This window comes from Theileria orientalis, chromosome 2 (genome assembly GCF_000740895.1).
Source record: "Theileria orientalis strain Shintoku DNA, chromosome 2, complete genome".
Classification (NCBI taxonomy): Eukaryota; Apicomplexa; class Aconoidasida; order Piroplasmida; family Theileriidae; genus Theileria; species Theileria orientalis.
In genome coordinates this window covers 1,843,587-1,863,342 of record NC_025261.1, presented here as the reverse complement: position 1 = coordinate 1,863,342, position 19,756 = coordinate 1,843,587, and the positions used below count along the sequence as shown (strand labels likewise).

Here is a 19,756-nt window from a genome sequence, read left to right as displayed (position 1 = left end):
CCATCAACTCCACCTACATCCAGGTAACCTGACTTACTTTTACTTAGCACCATTAACTCCATATCTAAATTATGGTGTTAATGGTGCTTAGAACATGAACGCCAACAACGATGACATGTACGTGCTCAAGAAGAACCTTTTCCACAAGGTCGTGCTCAAGAGCTGCTCTTTGAGGATCGAGGACAACTCCCTTATCTTCAGGATCAAGTCGAACCCTTTCAAGCTCCCTCTTAAGGTATCTATTTACTCCTACTTTACTAAGTGCCCATTTTTATTTAGTTGCTCTTTATGTAGTTGTTATCTCTAGTGCCCTTTGACACCATCTTTTAGGAAATAACCCGTCTCCACTTCGGCGAAGAGTCCCACTCTTACCAGATCCACAACAAGGGCAGGGCCGGCGGCACCAAGGCCTCCTGCTACTTCACAATTTACACACAGTCAAACAGTGAGTGTCTATCCCTTTATCACCTACTAGCTAGATAGTGTTCATTTCTCTTTACTTTATCGACTAACTTTAATTCGTAGAGAACATTAACATGTACTGCGACAATGAGCACAACATAAGGGCCTGGCGCAACGGTCTGAACAGGGTTCTTCTGAAGCAGAACGCCGAGAACATTCTGGCTGGCGACGCGCCCACTGTGCCGGCCGCCAACGCCCCGCCATCTAATGCCGACCATGATGCCACTGCTGCCGAACACACCAACAGGGGTGCCCAAGGCACAGTGGATTAACCCGGCACTTTACAGCCAATTTCATTTTTTAGGACGATTTGTAAACTAGTGCCTTAGGAAGGAATGGAATTATACCTTTTAATTTTTTAAATCCATGTTTATTCATTTACGTGGCTAGTGTGTACGTTATTTTGTCAACGGCTAGTGGCTAGCCAAGACTTGTATTATCGCAAGGAAATACCGGGGACGTACCACTTAGCAGGCACTGATGCTCTGATACGGTGATAAGCACAGCTGTTTATGCTAGTGGAGTGAAAATCGACAAGTTGTACGAGGCCGACGGACCACCGCCTGCAAGCTCAGGTCGTTTAAAAATTTAAGTCCTCCCCAGTAAAATTAGTAAATATTGTTTAAAAAACTTAGAATTAGTTGTAAAAAAGTTATATTGCTGTCAGTTGATTCACAATGGCTGCAATCAATTTCGAATTCAAAAAGGGAGTCTATATCATTGGAAGACAAGAAATTAGCGTGATGGACAAGGACTGCGGAGAACTCGGAAACTATCATATGTACATACACGCGTTCAAAAAGCCGCACCCTATGGGAGAACTGGAGATCAGGAATAAAAGCGAGACCGTGCTCCTGTACCTGACGGAGGACTACGAAACGAACCACATTCTCTTTCTGGCCTTCTACGTCAGCAACAACAACCCTGAAAGGCCGCTGACAGTCCAAATCTGGAGGAGCGACCACAGCGCGAGAATGTACAGCTACTCGGAAATGCTGGAAAAAAGCTACAGCGAGATCTCGAAGCTGCGCGAGCTGAGCAGAGACCTGGCGAAGGAGCTGAAGGACGAGCTTTACAAAATTGGAGGCAGAATAACGTTCATGGTGGACAAGGGGGAGGACTACAAGGACGTGAAGGTGAAGAAGGAGCCGGCAGAGGACAAGAGCTTTGTGAAGATCACGCACTCGCCGCAGTGCGAGTTCAAGTCGTCGACGCTGAGGTGCTCGAGCCAGTGCGACCTGCTGAACTACATGACGAGCGACTACAACTCGAAGACGCTTAAGGGGATAGTGGTGTACTTCCACCTCAGCGACGTCAAGCTCAGGGTGCCTCTGCTGGTGTCGATCCAGGCGACGAAGAGGGAGAACACGCCGTATATGGAGCACTGGGCGTACGACGGCATGGACGGGCTGAAGAAGATGTACTCGATCATGGGAAGCCGTGAGGATCCAATAGTGGACGTGAGAGCAGTCTACTACTCACACGAGAGTGAAATAAGCAGACTGATTCACAAAAAGAACGAGGAGTACGAGGAGGAAAATGAAGGTAAGGATAAGTATAAGGAGGGCAATGACAAAGGAAAGGACGATAAGGATAAAGGAAAGGACGATAAGGATAAGTATAAGGATGATAAGGATAAGGGAAAGGAGGAAGTGCCTGAGAAAACGGGAACTGGGTCGACTGAACCACCGACAGACCAGTGTAGCAGACAGGTGAGCTTCAAAGGGGACTCGAGAATCTACATCGTCGAGACGAGGAAAAACAAAGGAAGCCTGGCCGGGGTAGTGCTCATGGTCTTGGTGAGCTTCATAACAATAGGAGGCATAGTGGCAGTCTCAGCGTACAAATACTACAAGAGATACGGAGGGTACCACGGTAGTCGGTGAGTGGAAGCGTTGAAACAGACATGGAGACGCTGTAAATAGTAATCTGATTGAAGTAAACGAAAAAAGGAGGTGCTTTGCATAAGTATATTATGAATGTGTACAACATGTGTATGGTAAGTGTGAGTAGCAAAGGGTGTGTGACGACCTGAAAGAATAGAAAAGAAGCAATGTAGAAGATTTACTAGGACTTGTTAGACGGTTGGGGGTCATGGAGTGACTAAAAACGTCATTTTTAATTCAATGTGTGGGCACAACAGACACTTGGAACGAATGAAGAGAAATTGGACTGAAATGGTCCAACATGAAGAATATATAGACTAAAACACAAATATAAACTGAATTAAAGAGAAGGAGGCAAATGTGTAAGCAAAAAGCGTGAAAAAAGTAAACAGTCAAATACAGCGCCCCCACCAGGAATCTGGTTCAAAGGACGCTGTGAGAAACTGTTTTTGTTCACCTGTGCAAGCATCATTCACAGCATAGCATTTTGTTCTAATGTAGCACAAGTTTATGTTTCACTGTACCATAGGGCCGCTTTATCACTCACTTTGTTGCGATGGACGAGTTGGGGAGCTTCTATAAGTCTGAGCAGGTTTTGAGCTCCGCTCAGAGGAAGAAGCTCAAGAAGAAGCAGAGGCAGTACGAGGAGCAGCTGGAGCTTGACCATCAGATCGACTCAAGTAGTTTCTACTAATTCCTAGCTATTGCTGCGCTATATACACTACTCTCCCTAAATACTTACTCTCCTTACATTACTCACTCTCCCTATTTACACTCACTCTCGTGCAGAAATTAAGTTGGGCGAGGAGGAGTTTGACCTCATTCAGGGCAAGCTGGCCGAGTTGGGCTTCAGGATTCACGGCATACAGCCTGACGGCAACTGCCTTTTCAAGTTCGTCGTCGCCTCCTATTACCTACCACCTATCACCTACCATCTACTTAGCATTACTACCACATACTTAGATTAACTACTCTGGTATCACCATCTACCACCTACTTAGGCTAACTATTATCTATTACCTACTTACTATAACTATCACCTACCATCTACTTACTATAACTACAACATACCACCTACTTAGATTAACTACAACATACCACCTACTTAGATTAACACCCTTTATTTAGGTCAATTGAGCATCAACTTAAGTTTCACAAGGACGCTGGTCTCGACGTCAGGTGTTACTCGTACAAGCAGCTTCGGCAGCTTAGTGTTGACTACTTGAGGGGCCACAAAAACGAGTTTAAGCACTTTGTTGCGAACTCGTCTGGTACGTTGCCTCTAGTTACACTTGTCTGTTATTTATTACCACCTCCACTGCATGGCTTATGGCCGCATTATTATGTTATTGCCACTAGTTAGTTGACTACCTTGTACCACATATTCGTAAGTTGGATAAAAACCATCACGCATCGCCTAATAACTAGTGTATACTGGCCACTAGATAAATTGATACAGATTGGTTAACATACACTTAACAGCTAGTATGTAATGGTTTACAAATAGCATTTATTGGATAAAACCCATCACACATTACCAGTAACTGGTGTAATGATGCTACAGATGACACACAATCTGACGCCGATGAGTTGTTCGACTCCTACTGTTCTAAGATGGAGAAAGACGGTGAATGGGGGAGTGAGATCGAGTTACAGGCTCTTTCTAAGTTGCTGATGTGCAAGATCACTGTTTACAATTCAGCGACATCGATTGAATACGTATCCACTTACCAGTAACCCCCGTTATATAGTTACTACTACTACCACTATCACTACTACTAACACTACTATTACCACTACTACTTATACTACTAGTTATAATACTACTACTATTACTACTACTACTACTACTAATACCAATACTAATAATAATACTACTAGTTATAATACTACTACTACTTATACTACTACTACTAATGCCACCAGTAGTAATAGTGCCTATATGGCCCCTAATATCTGCTATTCAGGGCGATGAGGGACCTTTTGACATCAACATCTCTTTCCATCGACACCAGTATGTTTTGGGGCCTCATTACAATTCCATCGTGCCTCTTTAATGTTCTGTTACTCACTCAACTACACACCTGACCACTCTCCGTTCCTTATCGTCCACTTAGTGTCTGATCTGCACTGTCGTACATAAACAGGAAGCTGCATATATTATACTATATTATTTGTTAAACGTGTGCCTTCTCAACAAATACCCTCTCAACGTCACTGGTGGTGGGTACGGGTTAGTGGGTACTTGACCTCTTCGGTCCTTGGGCTTCCACTTGTTATCATAGCGACGCACTGGAGGGTCGCATACACCTACGTCACAATTACAATGCTGTTTCTAGGGCCCTGGCACTCAATAAGGTAGCCAGCTACCTAGATATTACTATCTATGCGTTACATGAAAAATTGAATGATGGGTCGTTCATAAACTTCAATGCTTTGTTTGGGTCGTAGTCTGCGAAGTGCAAAATCTTATACGCAAATTCAGGCGAGAACGGGTGCCAGCCCGGGTTGTTTTTCCAGCTCTTTGCACACATCTGAATAAACTCGGCCACTGCAGCGTCGATTAGTAATAGATACGTAAAAGTGCATAACTAGTAGAAGTCAAATGGTCACAGATATGTAGTGGTAAGCGTAGCCAGTATACAAAATCAACTAGTGATAGTTACGTAAAAATAAATAGCTAGTTAGGAAAGGTGAACTAGTGATAGCTAGGGCCCAGTGCATAACTAGCTCGGAGAGGCACTAACACTCAAACTCGTTTTTAACGACTGAATCGGATCCTTCCTTCAGCTTACGCCTGCGAATCTTCTCCATTTGGTAGGGCGAGTACATCAAACGCGCCCACTCCTGGCCCTTGAAGGTGGCTAAACAGGGTTACACGGCTGTTTCCATTGTAACATTTTGTAAGCAGGCAGTGCACTAACTGTATAACTAGTGGGTTAAGACGGTACTTTGGTTCGGGGGCGCGTAAGAGTGGTCCAAAAAGAACGCCGGCGTGAACGGGACCTGGTGGTTGAAGCCGACGTTGATCTTCGTGGCGAAGTTCGAGCCCTCGGTGGTCGGCTTCTTCTTCTTCCGGTCGTCCGCGTACGTCCGCACGGGGCTCCTCTCCTCGCCCCTGTTCGAGTCCCCGTTCTCCTCGGGCAGCTGGTCGCCGCTGTGCTCGTCCTCCTGCGGGTTCGAGCCGTTGGAGTCGTCCTCCATGCCCACCGGCTCCTCCTGCAGATCCTCGGTCGCCAGCTCCTCCTCGTCGCCCGAGGGGTACTTGAGGCCCTCCTCCTGCTTGTACATCTGCTCGGACTCCTCGTCAGAGACCCCCGGGCGGTGCATTGGCACCTGGGCCAGGGGGGGCTCAGTGTACAGCTGGTCGTAGTGCTGGGCCCTGTCGGGCTCGTCCATCACGAGTCCCTGGTGTTCAGCGCCTGAATACCCTTCGCCATAGGCGTCCTGGGCCAGGTGCTGGCCGTAGTCTTGTGTAAACTGGTCAGCTTGCGCTTGACTATATGCTTGCGTCTGCTGAGTAAGGCAATGCGGGCAAATTCCGTGATCGAGGTGCTGAAAAGGGATTAGCGTCTTTTAATCTACGTTGCCTCGTATTTGCCGTACATAACTATTTAAAATTATTAGCGTACCCTCGCGAGATAGCTTAGATTGCAGGAGCTGCAAGTTGCGAATTCTTCACGGTTATCTGAGCCATTGCGGCCTTCTAACACCTAAATCAGACATTAGATACCACTAACTAGTGTTCGGTGCTAGAATCTAATAATGTGCAAATATTCTAAAAAATTCAAAGACAGTATCTACCCGAAACACTTGTACAATATAGTTTAACTGTAAACTAATTGTAAATGAATTATAGCGCATATTAGGCTACGGTCATAAAATTTCACTCAAACTCAATCGGTCGGTGACTTACTAGCTTACTGTTTAGCAATATTTAAATATTAGCTGATATCTCGTTAGGGGGATACCTGCTCCGGATCTGGCAATTGTTCGGCGTTAGAGTCGCTCTCCACTGGATCTTCCATGTTACTGTCTACTATCCGTTTTATATGTTTCAGTTTTAGTGCTTTTTATTTGTATTATCACGTTTTAGATGTGTTACTGCTATATGAGTGTGTTACTAGTAGTTTTAGTGTGTTTACTAGTAGCAATTGTTATTATAAGTGTGCTGACTATTCTATGTGCTGTGTTAAAAGTGTATTACTTGATAAAAAATTTGCTGGAATAAAAATAGGAAGAAAAATGGCACTATATTTTTTGGTCAACACACCCGTACACACCACTTTTTTGTTTTTGGACTGCCCAGTTACGTTCATATATCGTTTCCTCTATCTTAAGCTCTGGTAGCACTACTTATTTTCTACTCTTCCTAGTCCTTTATACCACATATTACCGGCTAGTACTAGCTGCTTTGTGCCCTATTATTAATTGATGCGACCTTGTCACTTAAATTATCTTAGAAAATCATTTTATTTTTATTCATGGTTAGCATAGACAATTTAAAACAGGAATCTACTATTTATTTGCATATTATTTGGCATTGTTGCTCTTTTTATCTCAATTCAAATTTTATACACCCCAACATTTTTTAGTCTTAACTTTCGGCTTTTTCGTCACAATTTATTCTTCATTATATGTAATTAATGGACTATATCTATATTATTAATTTTTCTTTGTAAATTAGTATTGTATATTATTGTATTCCTTAGTCTTACAAGCTTGTGTGGATACATAGATTATTATTTGTAACATATGAATGAACGAAAAAGAATTATACACATATTTGGATCGAAAAATCTGATTCATTATTCATAAATACCACAGAACGCAATTCGGAATCAATTACCGGGAATCTCCAATGGAATCTCCTGAGAATAGCTCGGAAAATCGCAACACAACCATGGATGCAGCAAATCACTCAGATTCGGATGCCAATGACGCTTCTGAGTCCCAATACTCCTGGGATGAGGAATTTTTGTATTCATTCCGGACTAACGAGTTGCCGGAAACGGCACGCCTTCTGAACCAGCTGCTAGTCAGTGACTTGAACTACAGGAACGATCAGGGCAACACTGCGCTCCACTTCACGTGCGCCAATAACTTGGACCTGGCTACCTACTACCTCCTGAAGGGGCTCAAAGTTAACTACTGGGTGCTCAACCTGAGTGGAAACTCGCCACTGCAGTGGGCAGTGCAGAACAAGTGTGTCGGCGCCATGAAGGTGCTACTTTCGCATGACTATGACGTGAACTCGTCCAGGTACGAAAGTAAGGACGCTCGTTCCAAGGAGGCTAGCTGGAGATTGGGTAAGTGTTAAAGTTATATCTGGTTAGATGCGTTATAGTTGTAAATAGAGTTGCACAAATAATAGTTGAGTGCATGGTTACACACTGTTTTAAGTGATTAACTTGTTGATAGATAAGGATCTGGAAAAGAGATTTCAGGAGCAGTTGAGTCAGTTAAGCCTTAACCCCCGAACCATAAAACACTACCACCTGGAAGAGTATGGGCCCAGCTACGAGGCTGATAATGCTATAGACATTTTACACAAGAACAAGTTCGGCAAGTCGATACTCTCGGAGGCATTTGATTGCAACGACCTTGACGTCCTACAGCTGATACTGGAGCATCCAGTTTCAGCGTGTTTGGACAATGCCGAGGGCACCACTGCAACCACAGATGATGATACCAACGATGATGCAAGCGCTTCTGTTGCTGCTGATACGAGTGCTACTACTACCACTCCCAATGTTACTGCCACAACTACTACTCCCACAACTACTACTCCCACAACTACTACTCCCACAACTACTACTGCTGCTATTAATACTACCACTGCTACAACTACAGGTGTTACCAGTAACACTAGTTCTACCAGTGCTATGGCAACTGCTGGTGCTTATACGGGTACTACCAGTGCCGTTACAAGTGGTACTGCCTACGCAAATGTAGCTGCTGTGAATAGTGGATCTGCAGAGGAGGCGAAGTACGTTCTTCACGAACTCCAGTTCATTCCAGAAGCTGCCACTTCCATCAGGATCAGGGAACTCGCAATAGAGAACGATCGCATACTTAACGCCCTGGAGAGTGAATTGGATCTGTCAGGTCAAATCATCTGGGAGGCTTCTATAATAGCCGCATACTGGCTGTCTCACCTGGCTGGAGCCAATGCCAGTACCAGCACCAGCAACAGCAACAGCAACAACTCCAGCAACAACAGCAGTATCAGCAACAGCTTCAACAACAACAGTTGCAACAGCAACAACTCCAGCAACAACAGATTCAACAACAACAGTTGCAACAGCAACAACTCCAGCAACAACAGATTCAACAACAACAGCAACACCAGCAACAACTCCAGCAACAACAGATTCAACAACAACAACAGCAACAGCAACAGTTATAACACCAATAATAGCAATTTGTTTCGAAGTAAGAGCGTACTAGAATTGGGTGCCGGATGTGGACTACTGGGAATTGCACTCTGGGTCGCCTGCGAACACCACGGACAACTTCCGGGGAAGCTCACCTTGACAGACTTGTCGGAGAGGACCCTGGGAAATATAAGGCACAATCTAGCCCTTAATGGACTGAGTGCTGGGCCTAAAAGTCGTGAAGATGCGGACGTTGACAATTATGGCAACCAGTATAGCAGTCCAAGGGGCGAAGTGAACGTGACTCGACTGAATTGGAAGGACTTCACCGTCAAGGTATGCCGCTACTGATATAAGTTACTAGTTTATTTAATTTACTGCATAACTAACCAGATAAACACCAACGTAACCGGCAGTTCCCATTATAATTACTGCCACTATTAATAAAACAGTTATTAGTTTTATTACTGTCACCTGCCATTGCCATTATTGCTATTACTGGTAGTGGTACTAGTGCTATTGTTGGCAGTGGTAGTGTTATTAGCATTACTATAGTTAATAATACTGGTATCAGTATACACCATTGGCACTGCCACTAGTGCCGGTGCAAGGATTACTAATACCGTTAATAGGAAAAATACGACGTCATCATTGCAAGCGACCTTGTGTACGACAGAGACCTGGTCAAGCCCCTGGTTAACGTGATTGATCAGCTGCTCGAAGGACTGTTTTTGTATACATATAAGGTGTCCAGGGACGGGGCTGATTTATTCGTTGAAGAGTAAGTGTCGTATATTATGGGTAGTCACAGAGTGCTGTTACGTAGTCATTTAAACTAACTGAAGTGGCAATAACAATGATTTAGACTTAAAAAGGCTGGATTTGTCGTCGATGTTCAGCACGTTTCTGGCCAGTTTCAGGGAAACCCGTTCCCTGGCAAGTCCAAGGTAAGCATTGCCAGCCTTCCCAATATTCACCCCTAGTTAGCTGTGGCTGCCTGCCACTGGCGTGGATAGATAGCGGCCGCTTATTCACTTTTAGGAGTACTGCCTAATGTTCTTTCCTGACTTGGAATCGGACGACTATAATTTTCTCACCGCCAGCAGGGCCCCCCATGTGTAACTCAACTTATGCTAATATACTGCCGTTTTCACCTTTTTACTCAGTTTTTATTAATGTTTTTGTAAATTTAATTTTAATTTTGTCTGTTATTCGCACATATACTGATTGACAGTGGCTGAAGGTAGCTTTCTTTAAAGTAGCATTGACCGTTGCCATGATGGACATTGAGTCTTACGGGCTTGAGAATAAAATCAACGACTTCACGAGGTAACTGCATTGCTGTTTTGCTGGGCATACACCAGCTGGCGTATCTACACATTTGCCTATTTTAATATTAACTCGCTTACAGGGGCGTTGTAAACCAGGATACGGAGGAAGAAACTCTTACTAGCCTCGAATCCAAGGTCGACGTGTACTTATCGAAGATTAAGGAGCTGGATTCTTCTCTACACCAGAGTATTTTGCACATTTATCTCTATTTACGGACCAGCTCGTCCACTATTTACCACAACCCACCTCCGCTTGTATGGGTGACATATTTTGCACATTTTATCACTGATACTAGCTACTTTTATAATTAACTCGATAACTATCATACAGATGACAATAAATACGAGATAATTGACCAGCAACTTAAGAGTTTCGTCTCCGTGGAAAAACTTCACAAGTCCACTCCCAGTAACCGTCACATTTTCTTCGCAGGGATCCCACTCTCTCACAGTCTACAGCTTCTTTCTGCTCTCAAGAGGGAGCAGCAGGGTCGCGAGAGGGTGGAAAAGCTTCAATCGCAGGTGAAGAAGCTCACTGAGGAGGTGGACTCCCTGAACGAGGAAAAACGAGTCGACTTTTACCGGTTCGAGTGCTCAGTGAGGAAGGCAGTGGCCGTAGGCATGGGCGTCAGCCGACTAGTCAGGTTCGTCAACAAACGGTTGCATTCCAGCCAATGAATGGTTACTAGTCAGCAATACTGTCTATATAGTTATGTACTAATAATCGGAGTTGGTATTCTTATTGCGTTTATTTACTGGCACTCGCCCGTAGTTTATCTAATTATTGGTTAGTCTGTTTGAAAATCGGGAAAAAAATGCCTTAAGGGCCTTCATCGCAACTCTCAGAAATGCCAACTACGCCTTCTTAACCCTCAGTCTCCGTAAAATGAACTCTCAGAAGGCTGTGAGGTTTGTGAAGCTGTTATCCACCGTGGTTGGCAGGAGGGTAAATTACGTCCTCAATCAGCTGAGGCGAGGCAGCCCTAAAGACATTTGCACGCCTGCTCCCCCTAAAGGTGTGCTCCACGAGTCTCTTATTACAAAGCTTGTTGGAGCCAGCACCCCCGTTAACCCGGGTTCAACTTTGATGGATGACGCTCTAAATGGCGATGAGGACATCGAGAAAAGTCTGCTGGTTCGTCTGGAGCGCCTACTGGAGGAGGAAATGAAGATGCTGGCCTAATGTTTTACAATATTCTTGGGATTCATAATACGTGTTCTCAGAGTATTCTGAATGGTCGGTAAGTGGTATATTCATATTCGTCGGGGAATAAGGCTGACATCATTAAATTTCAAAAAGTAAGGTTTATTAAGGTATCGAAAATTGTAAACTGTGGCATTCTACACACAGTTGAGGGCAATATAAAACTGCAAAATCACGAACTTTACCGATTATAATCAAAAACAACTCAACGGTCAAATTTAATATTAAATGGTGAAATAATAAAAGTAATTAACAAATAATCGATAGTAAAAATTTAATTCTGGACCCCATGAGGTGGATTCTTAGTTTTTTTCCTGTAAATTAGTCATTTTTAGGGAATTTCTTATAGAATCCAGTGGTACACAGTTAATTTTATCTTGTAGAATAGTTGTAGTGCCTCTTGAGTCCAGTTTCACGGTTTTAGTTGACACTATTGCCCACAGTTATTAAAGTGGCATATAATATTTAAACTATAGCCATATTATTGTTAAATGTATATAGAATGTTTTGTCTTATTTTATAAGCAATTTTACTGGGTTTAAAGCTATTTAAACCTTAATTTAGTCGATTAAAATAACCGCTCGCCCAATATGACGTTGCATTTTAATTATTTTTGGCCTATTTCTGGGATATATTAACCCAAATTTACATGCCAACTCTTTATCATTTCATTTCTTGATCTGAGGCCAGTTTTTAGGTTATTATTGGCCTTAAAACGTGCAATATTTAACTTAGTACACACTTTTAGGTTATTTGTATTTTAAAGCAATAAGGTTTTATTAAAACACGGTTAAACACAAAAGTATATCGCAAATTAGTTAGTGGAGCTAAAATATTTTTAAAATGGGAAATTTTGAATCGAATTTAATGGACATGATGAACAAAGGGCCTCTTGAGTTCTCGCACCATTGCTACTTCACAGTCTCGTATTCAAAGTACCCAGAGGCGCCAAACTTCGAGTCAGTGGCCGTAGACATACGCTACGAGTACCAATTCAGGCCCAACGGAGCGATGAACACTCTGGGATCAGACGTGCTGGCCACGCTCAACGGGAACAAGAACGCCGCAAACACACTTAACGGCTCAATGGAGAAGATCGAGAAGTCAATCGACTCGTTCAAGGAGGTGACAATATTCAAGTGCCTGGACCCGAAGTGGACGCGAGACGTGATTGAGAGAGGAGAGGTGTTCTTTTCAACCTATAAGCCGGTCAACCCCCTGGTGCTAGTTTTGACGACCAGGGACGGCAAAAAGCACCACTACCGCTACAGAAAGCTGGGCAGTCAGCCGATATCGCTGAGGCTGGCCCCAGAGCACTTCTCGGCAGACGAGCTGAAGAGCGCCCTCGTGGAGGAGAACAACAGGCTCAACAAGAAGCTCAAGTTCAAGTTGGGCCAGAGCAAGAATCGCAACGTGCAGACCGTGCCCGAAAGCTGGGAGGACGAGCTGCTGCTGGGCAGCGTCAGGCAGTTTAAGATGGTCTCCCACGTGCCCCTCTCGGAGACGGACCCAGAGCGAAGCAGCGGCATCGGCCACTGGGGCTCGACCTCCTGGACCTCGGTGGTCTCTCTCCAGGACCTGTTCAGATTGCAGCCGGCGAACCTCGCTTTGAAGAACTACGTCGAGGGCTTCCACGTGGCGAGCCTGGCCGACCAGAAGTTTGACGGCATCACGGTCTATTACACAAACCCCGGGAACCTGGCGCTGCTGCTCGAGTTTGTTAGCGGCGCAAGCCGCTGGCACTTCATGCGGAAGAACCTCGAGGGCTCGATTTGGAAGCCCATGACGCTGCTCTACGCAAGCGAGGCGGAGCTCGCGGAGGGGCTCCTTGAGATAGCCTCTGAGCTAGGGATCTCTGAGGATTTGTACGAAAAGGCCAGCAGGGCCCTGAGCAGGTACGGGAGCATAGACAGGCAGTCCAGGAGGAGCTCCTGGAGGTCCTTCAGCATTGGCAGCAGGTCTCTGGCTAGCAGGCAGAGCATTGACTCCAGGAGCAGCCGGATAGTCCACAGGTTCCCCCTGGGACCGGAAAGGTACAGCATCGGGTCGTACGAAAGCCTGCGCAGCCTTTTGTAGCGGCAAGTGGCTCAGTTCGACTTCAGTGATATTTGAGAAATGATGGTAATTTAACTATCTAACCTGTTAAAAACAATTTATATATTACATATCGCCTATGTGTATAAAATGGAAATAAAAATGATAAATATTGTGAGTATCTGAAGGAGAGAGCGGCCAGAAGACACGAGGGAGTTTATAGGAAATGTAAGGTGGTAGCAAGATGGCACCTGTTTAGGAACGGTCAACACAGTATAAGGTGTAGGAATAAGGAAAAATTGAAAGAAAGCTGGGCCCCGATAAGGAATTATATATATAGCAACGTCAATTTGGGAGTCATAAGATTAACGGGAGGGAACTTAAGTATTCATTGATTGGGTAGGCGGTAAGACGTCATTTTAATACACTTAAATACTTAACTTATGTATGGGTGTTAAGAGGAGGAATAATTATTGAAGTGTGGACCAATGGCCCCATGCCTAACGGAAGTCCAGACTCCAGGCGTAGGGCCCTTAGCTTTTAGTCAGTAGCTCGTAGACGAGCATGAGATTTAATATTTAGATTTAGTTTTTAGAAGACGTCTAGACCTTCAGATTCCTCAGTTACCTTACCAAAATGAACCTTTATGCACTATACGTAAACTCTGTGGCTTTCATGCTACTGTTTGCCTCTAGATATTCATGCTTAGAAGATATTTTGATAGAAAACGAACTTGCTGGACCGGAAGCTGAGCCGCAATCTCCAGATGCGGCCCCGAGCACTTCCGAGGAATTCCAGCGTTTCCAGGACCCTAACTTGTACAATAATGGCTTCGTCGACCCCAAAACGCAATTTTCTGACACAGAATTACCAGGTTCGGAACCTGTCAAGAATCCTACAGACGTCAGATTCTACGCCCTCGATCCCAATGATGGAAGCAAGGTCGTAGAAATCCCCTCCGACAAGTACAAAGTCAGGCAGAACTCAATCAACCCTTTCAAGTTCGAGTACGAGTTGGCTGACGACGCTCACTGTATTAAGGTAAAGTGCGACGGCTCCACGATTTGGAGGTCCGGCGACTTTCGGATCACCGAGGCCAAGTTTGTCATTTTCAGCACGAAGAGCGACAGGATCACCATTCGCGACCACGAGCGGTACGTCACCTACCGTCTCGTCGACGACACTATGGACCAGGCCGAAACTCCGCTTCCTGCCAAGGACGAGCTTACCGAGCCAGGCCTTCCTTCTCTATCCTCCGTTACCTACGTCACCCACGTCTCTGAGCCCGTTAAGGTTTCCACCCACAGAGTTCAGCCTTCTACAGTGGTCTTTATGATTTCTCTTTTCTCTCTACTGGTGCTGATGACCTTAATGTTGGTTGGATTACTACTTTTGGTTGTGCGTCTTTATAGAGTCGTGGACCAGATAAAGTTCGATTTTGGTGCTACTGAAACAAAGGTGGTACTTTAGGTTTTAAAGAATGTTTGAAATTTAATAAGGAATAGATTTTTAAACGATAGATGATATCTATTATTTAAATTTGGCAACTATTGTCATATTTTGTCAATGGTTAGCTACAAATAAACAATGATTTGTTAATGTGGTCGATACGTTTTATTTGGTTTAGTGGGCTATCGGGTCCTTTAGGGTAATATCGTAACTTAGAGTATGCTTACATGCTATTTATTTCCGTATGAGCACCCACAGATGCCATACAACACCCATTAGATGCTTACAGTGTTTATATAATACATTCGATAGCGTCAATTTACGTAGAAGTGGCGTTATCTCATAACACTACCAACCTTGACGTTATTGAAGCACATTGCATATGCACTTTACTATCTACGTATCATCTGCTGGCATAATTTATTATGATTACGTGCTTAAAATGCTGAGTGTCCTGGGTATCGTGGAAACGGTATAACGTCTCTGATGTTGTTCACTCCTGTCACCATCATGATTAACCTCTCGAAACCCAGTCCGAAGCCTGAGTGCACCACTGTTCCGTACTTTCTCAGCTCCAGGTACCACCAGTAGTCCTCTTCATTGAGTTTATTTTCCTTGATTGACTCCATCAGGTAGTCCAACCTCTCTTCACGTTGTGATCCACCTATCAACTCCCCTAAATATCGTCAACACATGCCAATGTAAATTAATTTATCTTAATTTATGTTAATTTACGTTAATTAATGCTAATTTATGCCAATTTATCTTAATTTATGTTAATATGGTAAAATATTTTCATTATATAACTATATGTTTTCAGTGTCTATTTTTGTCGTTCTATGTCATTCTGGTATCCCTTGTTACCGTTTTAAGAATTAATTTTTCGTTCACAACATAGCTTGGCAAAAATAGAACCCTTTCTCAACTACTATCTTTATACTCATTCCTTCTTACTTTTATGTATTTATACATTCTCATACACACACATCCGTGTTCAGCTTACCTATTTTCGGTATGATAAGGTCCATTGCTGCTACTGTCTTCTTATCTTCGTTTTTTCTCATGTAGAACGCCTTGATCGTCTTCGGGTAGTTGTATATGATCACTGGCCCGTTGAACACTTCCTCGCTGATGTAACGTTCGTGTTCACTCTGCAGGTCCATTCCCCAAAATATGTTATTGTATTCAAATTTAGGTTTGTCTACACATATATATATTGTTGCTCGTACATAAATACTTAAATATATTGTTGCTCGTACATAAATACTTAAATATATTGTTGCTCGTACATAAATACTTAAATATATTGTTGCTCGTACACACATACTTATATGCATATACTACATATCAATTGAATATCTAGTGGTTCTAGTTAACTGCATATCACTATTCCAATTCTATTGTATCCTCTTATCCGCTTCGCGTTTTGCCCAGCTACTTATGCACTCACCCTTGGTTTCCTCCACCACTTCCGTCAGGATCTCTATCACCTTCGTGTACGACACGTGTGCGAACTCCTTGTCTGCCACGTGCTTCAGTCTCTCCAGCAGTGTGCTGTCCACTTTGGTGTTGAGGTAGTCGAGGTCGTCGTAGCAGTGGTCCAGCACGTAGGACACCAGGAACTTGATGAACTGCTCAGTCAGACTCATCAGTCCTGGCAGGTCTACCAGCACCAGTTCAGGCTCTATCATCCAGAACTCCGCCAGGTGCCTCGACGTGTGCGAGTTTTCCGCTCTGAAGGTTGGTCCGAACGTGTACACGCTTCCCATGCTGCAGCAGTAGTTTTCTGCGCTCAGCTGTCCACTGCACGTGAGGTAACTTTTCTTTTTAAAGAAGTCGTTCTTATAGGTCACTTTGGCGTTGGCGATCATGCTGCTTTTAGTGGGAGCTCCGCCAGCATTTGTGCGAGGCGTACCTGCAGCGGTGGCAGGACCGGCAACAATAGTGTCACCAACAGCAAAACTGGCACTGGTGGTTGTCCCATCAGTAACACTGGTAGTGGCTCCATCGGTAGCACTAGTAGTAACACCATCGGTAACGGTGTTACCAGCAGTACTCGCAGTGGCAGTGGTACCACTGCTACCACCAACTACTTCTGAGTGATTGCTGCCAACAGCTGCGTCGGCTTCGGCGCTGGCCTTGGCGTCACCCGCCGCCATCTTTTCCGACAGATCCGACAGCTTGTTCACGTTCTCCAGCAGCGTCGTCACCTGGAAGAGTTCCCCTGCTCCTTCGCAGTCCGCCGTCGTTATGATTGGCGAGTTAAGGTAGTTGCAGCCGATAGACTGGAAGAAGAGGTGTATTGCCAGCGCCAGGGAGCTCCTTATCCTCATTGTCGCCGAGATTTGGTAACTCCTCGGCCTCAGGTGTGCCATATCTCTCAGGTGCTCCAGCGTCACGCCCTTCTTGCTGATCGTGTACTTGTTCGGGTACATGTTCACTCCCAGTATTTGCACTGAGTTCGTCTCCACCTCCGTCACGTGCACTTCAAACTTGTTGCTCACTGCTTCCAGCAGCTCGTAGTCCTCCGCGCCTTCTGCGGCTGCTTTACTTTCCGCTCCGTTCTCCGTCACTCCCTTGAACCTGTCCACCAGGAAGCCTCGTGCTCTCACTGAGGCTCCTGAGTGCGACTTTGAGGCCTGTTCGAATCCTCTTGCTCCTTGGTGTACCACCACCTGCAGGTTTGCCTTGCAGCTTCCGTCGTTGATGATAACGAACAGCAGCTTTCCTCCGTCCTGCTTTCTTATGCTCTTACACCAGCCGAACACTGTTACCAGTTGGTTTTTTTCGACGTCCAGCTGTGCCGTAATGCCTTCTGCTCTGGTCGAATTTTTATCTGATCCTTTTATCACGCCTCCTGTTACCTGACTCAACTCATCGAACGAGAACACCTTTGGCATCTCAAATTCCTCGCGTGTTTTCGTTATTCTATTTATGTTCCTTGATATTGATTCGTATTTTTCGTTATGTGCGTCCTTTCTCAGGCTTGATAGTAGCGTCGCCACTGGCACAAATGTTTTTTCTAGTGTCGTTAACCTGTTTCCATGTTTCGATAGTTCCAAACTCGCTATGCTGCCCGGTTTCAGGGACAAGGAACTAATATTTTTGACTAGGGGGGACTCGGACTTTACAGGCATTTTTCCACTAAAATACCTCAAGAAATTTACGGAACGTCTGGATAATAAGCTCCTCACTGTTTTAAACGCTGTGTTAGGTGATGATTTTCATAAAATTTCGTGTTTTTTATGACAACGATGAAATTTAAAATGAAGCGTATGGAAGGTTGTCTACAAGTCAGTTTTAGATCAAATAAGACAAAATCACAGGTTAATAATGTGAGTAATAAAGAAATTTAATAAATTTTATATATTAAACTGGATTAAATCAATGTTTCATCCACAGTATCTGTATTGTAGTGTTGAATCAAATGTGTGTTAATAACTATTAAAATATCAGTTTTCTCATTTCTCTATTTATATTTATGAACATTTGGCAATTTTTACAAATTTTTTACACATTTTTAAGGCCAATCTTCAATTCTTATGAAAAAATAGCAAATTCATCGCTCTAAATTAATCGTTGGAAATTCATGGATCAGGATCGAGCTCTGGTCGAATTTCTCAGGACTTCAAAGCAAAGAATAGCCGAATTCGTTGAAAAAAACCGTAAGTTAAACATATTTAACTACCTTTTACCTGGGTTAATCAATCACACATTAGAATCTGACCAGAAGTTGGAGAAATTACTGGAGAGAACAAAGTACCTTTTACGAAGAATATATATTTAACACAGTCAACATTAGTTAAATTTTACTTATTCACACATCATTTCATAATTTAGGGAAATATCGAAATTTATTGACTCCTTAATTGAATTCGTCGAGCCCTGCTTTTCAGAATCATCCCAATTTTCCATTAAGGTACCGTATATACACATGCTACCCTAGTTATTATGAATTTGGCACTTACTGACCTGTAGAAATATGAGGACTGCGTGTTCATTAATAGGAACGTCAACTGCGAGAATGAAATAGCTTCATTGCTTCAGCAGATTCAGGACGAGTCATCGGATTTTTTGTCATTTCTGGAGAACTTGCAAGTCGTTTTCAGTTCTATCCACCTGATTAACCCAAACTCAGCTAACTCTAAGCCCGTTGCTGGCTCTAGGTTGGTGAGCAAGACCAACATACTCAGTCTACACAAGGAAAACAGATCACTATCAAGTGAGTTGGAACGAGTTAAGGATAAGATTCTGAAGAATGAGAGTAAATTGGATGAGCTGGACAAAGCTAAGGAGAAGTGCGTGAATGAGTTGAAAAGATGCGCAGAGGTTCTGTCGACGTTCTCGCAGCCGGAACTGGATAGCAGCCAGATTGACAAAAGGTACTTCATTAACTACATGAGCCTCAACCACTACTATTTTTGAAAATAGTATTATGCAATTCTGGATTTAAACTAATTCCCTTTCAGGTTGTCCTTATATGAGCATTTGAACGAATATAATAGTTCCTTCTACTTGAACACATAATTTAATATACACTTTAACATACACTTGTATTATATATATATGCATATTTATATACCTATACATACACATGTACAAGTATATTCACACACTTATATATATACTTAATATATATATATACATAATTATATAAGTGTAAATGTTTATAGAACATTAATTTATTAGTTTAAAACTATTTTACACTTAAATTGAAAGTCTGATATACAGTGTAATGCTATGCCACGCTACTTTACAATGTTTTAAGTTAGGATTTACTGCAATCTGTAACCAATGAACTATATTACAATTCTCTTGTACTACATTATTGACAATAATCATGATTCTTATCAACTAATATACAAAAGGTAACCAAATCTCAAAGGAAAAAACAACCTTTACTGCGAAAACAAACAAATAAAGAGCCCGTTACTAACCTAAGACTGAGGATGAAAAACCCTTGACTAGTTTACAACTGTGAGTAAAAAACCAATAACAAGAGGATGACTGTGG

At 43.4% G+C, this 19,756-nt stretch overlaps 10 protein-coding genes across 10 annotated transcripts; 7 read left to right on the top strand and 3 right to left on the bottom strand.

The window, feature by feature from the left end:
- Window positions 1-94: 94 nt before the first annotated feature.
- TOT_020000851 (hypothetical protein) lies at window positions 95-734 on the top strand (the record flags this gene model as incomplete). Its single annotated transcript, XM_009692602.1, has 3 exons — window positions 95-235; window positions 331-445; window positions 526-734. 3 exons carry the CDS (start codon window positions 95-97, stop codon window positions 732-734), a joined length of 465 nt encoding a protein of 154 aa, XP_009690897.1.
- A 405-nt stretch (window positions 735-1,139) lies between these two features.
- TOT_020000850 (hypothetical protein) lies at window positions 1,140-2,348 on the top strand (the record flags this gene model as incomplete). Its single annotated transcript, XM_009692601.1, has 2 exons — window positions 1,140-1,950; window positions 2,158-2,348. 2 exons carry the CDS (start codon window positions 1,140-1,142, stop codon window positions 2,346-2,348), a joined length of 1,002 nt encoding a protein of 333 aa, XP_009690896.1.
- Window positions 2,349-2,435: 87 nt separating this feature from the next.
- TOT_020000849 (hypothetical protein) lies at window positions 2,436-2,558 on the bottom strand (the record flags this gene model as incomplete). Its single annotated transcript, XM_009692600.1, has 1 exon — window positions 2,436-2,558. The coding sequence occupies one exon, from the start codon at window positions 2,556-2,558 to the stop codon at window positions 2,436-2,438; it is 123 nt and encodes a 40-aa protein (XP_009690895.1).
- A 346-nt stretch (window positions 2,559-2,904) lies between these two features.
- TOT_020000848 (uncharacterized protein) lies at window positions 2,905-4,405 on the top strand (the record flags this gene model as incomplete). Its single annotated transcript, XM_009692599.1, has 5 exons — window positions 2,905-3,028; window positions 3,138-3,240; window positions 3,477-3,633; window positions 3,939-4,067; window positions 4,316-4,405. The coding sequence occupies 5 exons, from the start codon at window positions 2,905-2,907 to the stop codon at window positions 4,403-4,405; spliced, it is 603 nt and encodes a 200-aa protein (XP_009690894.1).
- Window positions 4,406-4,518: 113 nt separating this feature from the next.
- Window positions 4,519-6,376, bottom strand: TOT_020000847 (uncharacterized protein; the record flags this gene model as incomplete). The annotated part of the gene is made up of 6 exons (XM_009692598.1): window positions 4,519-4,658; window positions 4,744-4,899; window positions 5,096-5,212; window positions 5,300-5,903; window positions 5,981-6,061; window positions 6,320-6,376. 6 exons carry the CDS (start codon window positions 6,374-6,376, stop codon window positions 4,519-4,521), a joined length of 1,155 nt encoding a protein of 384 aa, XP_009690893.1.
- An 833-nt stretch (window positions 6,377-7,209) lies between these two features.
- TOT_020000846 (ankyrin repeat containing protein) lies at window positions 7,210-11,239 on the top strand (the record flags this gene model as incomplete). The annotated part of the gene is made up of 11 exons (XM_009692597.1): window positions 7,210-7,618; window positions 7,770-7,992; window positions 8,230-8,282; window positions 8,370-8,499; window positions 8,752-9,019; window positions 9,358-9,506; window positions 9,591-9,672; window positions 9,960-10,054; window positions 10,137-10,243; window positions 10,388-10,700; window positions 10,849-11,239. 11 exons carry the CDS (start codon window positions 7,210-7,212, stop codon window positions 11,237-11,239), a joined length of 2,220 nt encoding a protein of 739 aa, XP_009690892.1.
- Window positions 11,240-12,103: 864 nt separating this feature from the next.
- TOT_020000845 (hypothetical protein) lies at window positions 12,104-13,717 on the top strand (the record flags this gene model as incomplete). Its single annotated transcript, XM_009692596.1, is given in 3 exon segments — window positions 12,104-13,308; window positions 13,488-13,678; window positions 13,698-13,717. 3 exon segments carry the CDS (start codon window positions 12,104-12,106, stop codon window positions 13,715-13,717), a joined length of 1,416 nt encoding a protein of 471 aa, XP_009690891.1.
- A 213-nt stretch (window positions 13,718-13,930) lies between these two features.
- Window positions 13,931-14,764, top strand: TOT_020000844 (conserved hypothetical protein; the record flags this gene model as incomplete). Its single annotated transcript, XM_009692595.1, has 1 exon — window positions 13,931-14,764. One exon carries the CDS (start codon window positions 13,931-13,933, stop codon window positions 14,762-14,764), a length of 834 nt encoding a protein of 277 aa, XP_009690890.1.
- A 416-nt stretch (window positions 14,765-15,180) lies between these two features.
- TOT_020000843 (asparaginyl-tRNA synthetase) lies at window positions 15,181-17,880 on the bottom strand (the record flags this gene model as incomplete). Its single annotated transcript, XM_009692594.1, has 3 exons — window positions 15,181-15,419; window positions 15,747-15,944; window positions 16,194-17,880. 3 exons carry the CDS (start codon window positions 17,878-17,880, stop codon window positions 15,181-15,183), a joined length of 2,124 nt encoding a protein of 707 aa, XP_009690889.1.
- A 452-nt stretch (window positions 17,881-18,332) lies between these two features.
- On the top strand, window positions 18,333-19,270 carry TOT_020000842 (conserved hypothetical protein; the record flags this gene model as incomplete). Its single annotated transcript, XM_009692593.1, has 5 exons — window positions 18,333-18,408; window positions 18,463-18,502; window positions 18,584-18,662; window positions 18,722-19,125; window positions 19,213-19,270. 5 exons carry the CDS (start codon window positions 18,333-18,335, stop codon window positions 19,268-19,270), a joined length of 657 nt encoding a protein of 218 aa, XP_009690888.1.
- Window positions 19,271-19,756: the final 486 nt, after the last annotated feature.